This window comes from Halichoerus grypus, chromosome 1 (genome assembly GCF_964656455.1).
Source record: "Halichoerus grypus chromosome 1, mHalGry1.hap1.1, whole genome shotgun sequence".
Lineage (NCBI taxonomy): Eukaryota > Metazoa > Chordata > Mammalia > Carnivora > Phocidae > Halichoerus > Halichoerus grypus.
This window is the reverse complement of record NC_135712.1, coordinates 206081397-206086609: the sequence shown is the minus strand read 5'-3', so window position 1 is coordinate 206086609 and position 5213 is coordinate 206081397. Positions and strand designations below refer to the sequence as shown.

General features: G+C 40.0%; 1 protein-coding gene across 1 annotated transcript; it reads right to left on the bottom strand.

Annotated features, from left to right (window-relative positions):
• Window positions 1–491: 491 nt before the first annotated feature.
• LOC118535427 (olfactory receptor 7A17-like) lies at window positions 492–1460 on the bottom strand. The gene has a single exon (XM_036091763.1). The coding sequence runs from the start codon at window positions 1458–1460 to the stop codon at window positions 492–494; it is 969 nt and encodes a 322-aa protein (XP_035947656.1).
• Between the last annotated feature and the right edge of the window lie 3753 nt (window positions 1461–5213).

Sequence of the window (5213 nt, the reverse complement as noted above, 5' to 3'; positions counted from 1 at the left end):
GTCATAGGGTAGCTCTATTTTCAACTTTTCGAGGAACCTCCATACTGTTTTCCAGAGTGGCTGCACCAGCTTGCATTCCCACCAACAGTGTAGGAGGGTTCCCCTTTCTCCGCATCCTTGCCAACATCTGTCGTTTCCTGACTTGTTAATTTTAGCCATTCTGACTGGTGTGAGGTGGTATCTCACTGAGGTTTTGATTTGGATTTCCCTGATACCGAGTGATATTGAGCATTTTTTCATGTGTCTGCTAGCCATTTGTATGTCTTCATTTTCAAATATTTCTGATCCAAGGTTGGGAAGAACTGTGAGAACACATGAAAATGGATAAAGGGATAAACTGTATGTATATCAGACAGAGCAGAAAGCTTAGTAAATGTATTTTTGGCAAATTGTCTAGGGAAGTTGAGTTCTAAGAAATGGAAATTTCTGGAAATACATAGGAGCAAATTTTATTTCACAATGATAAAAAATCATGACTTTGAGCCCTGCAATCAAGGGCACTTTTTCACCACCAGGACAATTGTCCCCTTTATATTTGGCCTCTTGAAAAATCTTATTAGAGCCCCCTTTATGTCTCTGTTCCTCAGACTGTAGATGAAGGGGTTCAGCATGGGCATGACCACCATGTACATCACTGAGGCTACTGCACTTGACTGGGAGCTCTGGTTAGCAGCAGAGATAAGGTACACTCCCAGGACCATACAATAAAATAAGGAGATAACCGAGAGGTGAGATGCACAGGTGGAAAATGCTTTATACTTCCCCTGAGTTGATGAGATTCTACATATGGAGGTTATAATCTTAGAGTATGAGTAAAGGATCCCAGCAAGGGGACCCCCAGCAAGCAACACAGTTGAAACATATAGCACTGTGTCATTAAGAAAGGTATCCGAACAGGCAAGTTGGATCATTTGATTGAGTTCACAGAAAAAGTTGGGGATTTCCAAGTCTGTACAGAAGGACAACCACAACACCATTAAGCTCTGTAACAAGGAATTCAGGACACTCATGATCCAGGACATCAGAACCAGCAGTCCACAGAGCTGGGTGTTCATGATGACTGTGTAGTGCAGGGGGTGACAGATGGCCACGAACCGGTCATAGGCCATCAAGGCCAGGAGAAAGTCATCCCAGCCTGCAAAGAGTATGGAAAAACAGATCTGACTGATGCATCCCGTATAGGTTATAACTTTACTCTGTGTCTGGATGTTCAGCAGCATCTTGGGGACGGTGGTGGAGGTGAAACAGATGTCTACAAAGGACAGGTTGGTGAGGAAGAAGTACATGGGCGTGTGGAGGTGGGAGTCTGCACTGACTGCCAGGATGATGAGCAGGTTTCCAAACACAGTGATCAGGTACATGGAGAGGAAAACCGCAAATATGAGGGTCTGCAGTTCTTCATAGTTTGATAATCCCAGAAGAAGAAATCCTGAAATTTGGGTATCATTGTCTGGTCCCATGTGGTGGTGGTGATGACTAGAATTTAGAAAAAAAATGATTAATTTTTAACACAAATGGGGATTAGTAACATGGCAGAAAAGGTATAATTACAATGACATGTGGAAAACCAATGCAGGCATAAGAGAAAGTGAATGGGGTATTATCATTACTGGGAGTTCAGGAAGACCTAAATACAAGGTGACATTTGAAGACAGACCTCAGGGAAATCTGCATGGCAGATACAAGTTTATTTGGGGACATGTGTGCCCTGCAGGAGAAAGAGCCTGTGCGAAGTCCCTGAGGAAGGCACCTGTTTTTAATGGATATCCGGGACTAAAAATGGAGCCACTGTGTTCAGGAGACCAGCAAGAGGGAGAGTGATGAGAGGTGGTGTCAGGGAAGGTTGAGGAACGAGGTGGCCTCTCCACTGCAGCTGAGACTTCAAGAAACAGGGAGTCCTTCATTCACATGGTGTTCCTTGCACTTCATTAATTTGTGTCCAAGGAATCCTGTCAATAAAAATGGATCCATTGTTTATTTCCAAGTATTGGTTTGGTTAGCATCCTGGTGCCTATATTTTAAGAGTCCAATATTGGTACACTATAGACTCCTGGGGCCATGTGACTACTAAGCTCTTCTCACCTCCAGCTGCAATATTTGGGGAAGAAATGATACTAGTTAACCTCTCAACATCAAATTATCATTACCCTAATGAATATAGAAAAGTACACAATTCCAGTTGGTAAGACTCCCATGAACATGTATCTTGGTGCTCAACTTTAATATGATCATTTTGTCCTGTATTTAGAGAAGTATAAAAAACTAAAAGGAGACAGAGAAAAGCAAAAGGAGGAAGAAGGTCTAATAAGCCCAGGTGGTCCCTGAGAGATCCTGATGATGAGAAAGCTTCCCTGGTTCTGGCTGCATTCCAAACCTAGCCATATCCCTTTGATGCTCAGAATAACTAATAAGGCAGCATAAACCAATACTTCAAAAGAGAAGTGTGATATATTTGTGGTGTCAAGACACCTTAATGTATGAACATCTGCTAGTAATATGAGTAAAAAGAACAATTCAATAATTGACAAAAGGAAATAATGTACAAAAATAGCAGGGATTTATCAAGATGAAATTGTAAAAGACTTTTCTAAATGATATTAAATGTAAAATTTTGGAATCGGTGAATGAGTTTTGAATCATGGATCTACCACATATTAGTTGTTTGAATTTAGGAAGACAACCAATTCATTTTAAAATGTTAATATTCTCACCAGAATAAGGGGGGAATGGAGGATGGATGGCATCCATCCTCCTAGGGTGGTCGACAGATTGAGTCCATATATGTAAAAAGTTGAGTATAGTTCCTTACTGTTAGTATATGAATGGTTATTTTCTTTGTTCTGTCTTGTTTGTATGTGTGTGTGTGTACATATATGTGGATTTGTGTGTTTGCATGTGCACACATGCTTAATCATAATGTAAATGCATGCTTACTGTGTACAATAAAAAAATTGGAATCCACTGCAGTAAAGGAAAATAATGGTTTTAATAGATGGCAAGTGCCTGCTAATGTGGGAAAAAGAGTATGAATGAAGAGTCCATCAGAAGACCAGGTTGCAGAGGGAAAATGCAGTCAGCGTGGGTGCTGAGGTTACATCAGACTCCAGGGAGCCTGTGCTTACTGCTCCATTGGCCTCATCATGGGGTCCAACTCAGGCCCTTGATTTAATTGTCATTCCTCTCCCCATACCGTTTATTTGACAACACCTTTTTTTATGTGGCCAAAGGTGGATGAAGCTGGCTCTTCTCTTACATTCCTTGGTGGCATTCATTTCTTTGTTATCTTGGGCATTGGGGTTTGATCTTTGTTTGGCACAAAATCCAACAGGTATGCATGTGTCTTGATTCTCTGTTCCTTGTCTGCCATGCAGAAACCTTCCCACACCATACTGTGTAAGATCTTTCATGTTCTGTGACAATCAATCCCCTTTTTGTATCCTTGAAGACCCTGTGTCATATGAGCACTTAGTTCTCTCTTCATTATAACGTATGGGTTCAAAGGAGCAGGAGCCTTACCTGCTTTGTTCCTGTCTTTGTGTTCACAATGGTGTGCATTTGTATAGAAACACGTTTTAAGAAAATGAGAATTCATAAATAGAAAGAGTGGTAGGGAAAAATAAGATCATGTTAAATATGGTGGATTCAAATAACTGTCTTCAACAAAACTGAACAATAATGTAATACTAACATCTTACAGAAAAGATATACAATAGCAACAATCACATCAACATGGTTTTCTAATTCAGGATGAAATGGCTAAAAGCTTGTAAATAAAAGAATAGGAAAATATACTTTTTAATACAGAGTGCAGAAAGCAGAAGATCAAGTTATAATTTGATCATATGTGACTATAAATGAACTCAATTGTACTTATGAAAAAGATGCAGGGGATCTTTAGTTGAATATGAAAGAACATGTTTCACATAATGACAGGAGATAGTTGCTACTTTAAAAAAAAACAGATCTAATTCCAGAATATAAAATGGTAGAAATAAGGATAATCAGATGCACAATAAGATGGCAATATGTGCAAAAAGCAATTCTTACTACTAAGGATGCAGAAGAATTTCAATGTTTAAAAGCAATGAGGGGAACACAATGTGACCTACTGATAGATTTGACCATACAAAATATATAGACTCCACTCAATCCCATGAATATATCTATACACAATACAAGGATTAAGTGGCAAACAGCAAACTTGGTGAAAAAATTGCCATTCTTTTTTTAAATTTTATTATGTTATGTTAATCACCATACATTACATCATTAGTTTTTGATGTAGTGTTCCATGATTCATTGTTTGCATATAACACCCAATGCTCCATTCAGTACGTGCCCTCTTTAATACCCATCACCAGGCTAACCAGTCCCCCCACCCCCCTCCCCTCTAGAACCCTCAGTTTGTTCCTCAGAGTCCATAGTCTCTCATGGTTTGTCTCCCCCTCCAATTTCCCCCCTTCATTTCTCCCTTCCTACTATCTTCTTTCTTTTTTTTAACATATAATGTATTTGTTTCAGAGGTACAGGTCTGTGATTCAGCAGTCTTACACAATTCACAGCGCTCACCATACCACATAACCTCCCCAATGTCTATCACCCAGCCACCCCATCCCTCCCACCCCCCACCACTCTAGCAAACCTCAGTTTGTTTCCTGAGATTAAGAATTCCTCATATCAGTGAGGTCATATGATACATGTCTTTTCTGATTGACTTATTTCGCTCAGCATAATACCCTCCAGTTCCATCCACGTCATTGCAAATGGCAAGATTTCATTCTTTTTGATGGCTGCATAATATTCCATTGTATATATATACCACCTCTTCTTTATCCATTCATCTGTTGATGGACATCTTGGCTCTTTCCACAGTTTGGCTATTGTGGACATTGCTGCTATAAACATCGGGGTGCATGTGCCCCTTTGGATCACTACATTTGTACCTTTGGGGTACATACCCAGTAGTGCAATTGCTGGATTTTATGGTAGCTCTATTTTCAACTTTTTGAGGAACCTCCATATTGTTTTCCAGAGTGGCTGCACCAGCTTGCATTCCCATCAACAGTGTAGGAGGGTTCCCCTTTCTCCGCATCCTTGCCAACATCTGTCGTTTCCTGACTTATTAATTTTAGCCATTCTGACTGGTGTGAGGTGATATCTCATTGAGGTTTTGATTTGGATTTCCCTGATGCCGAGTGATGTTGAACACTTTT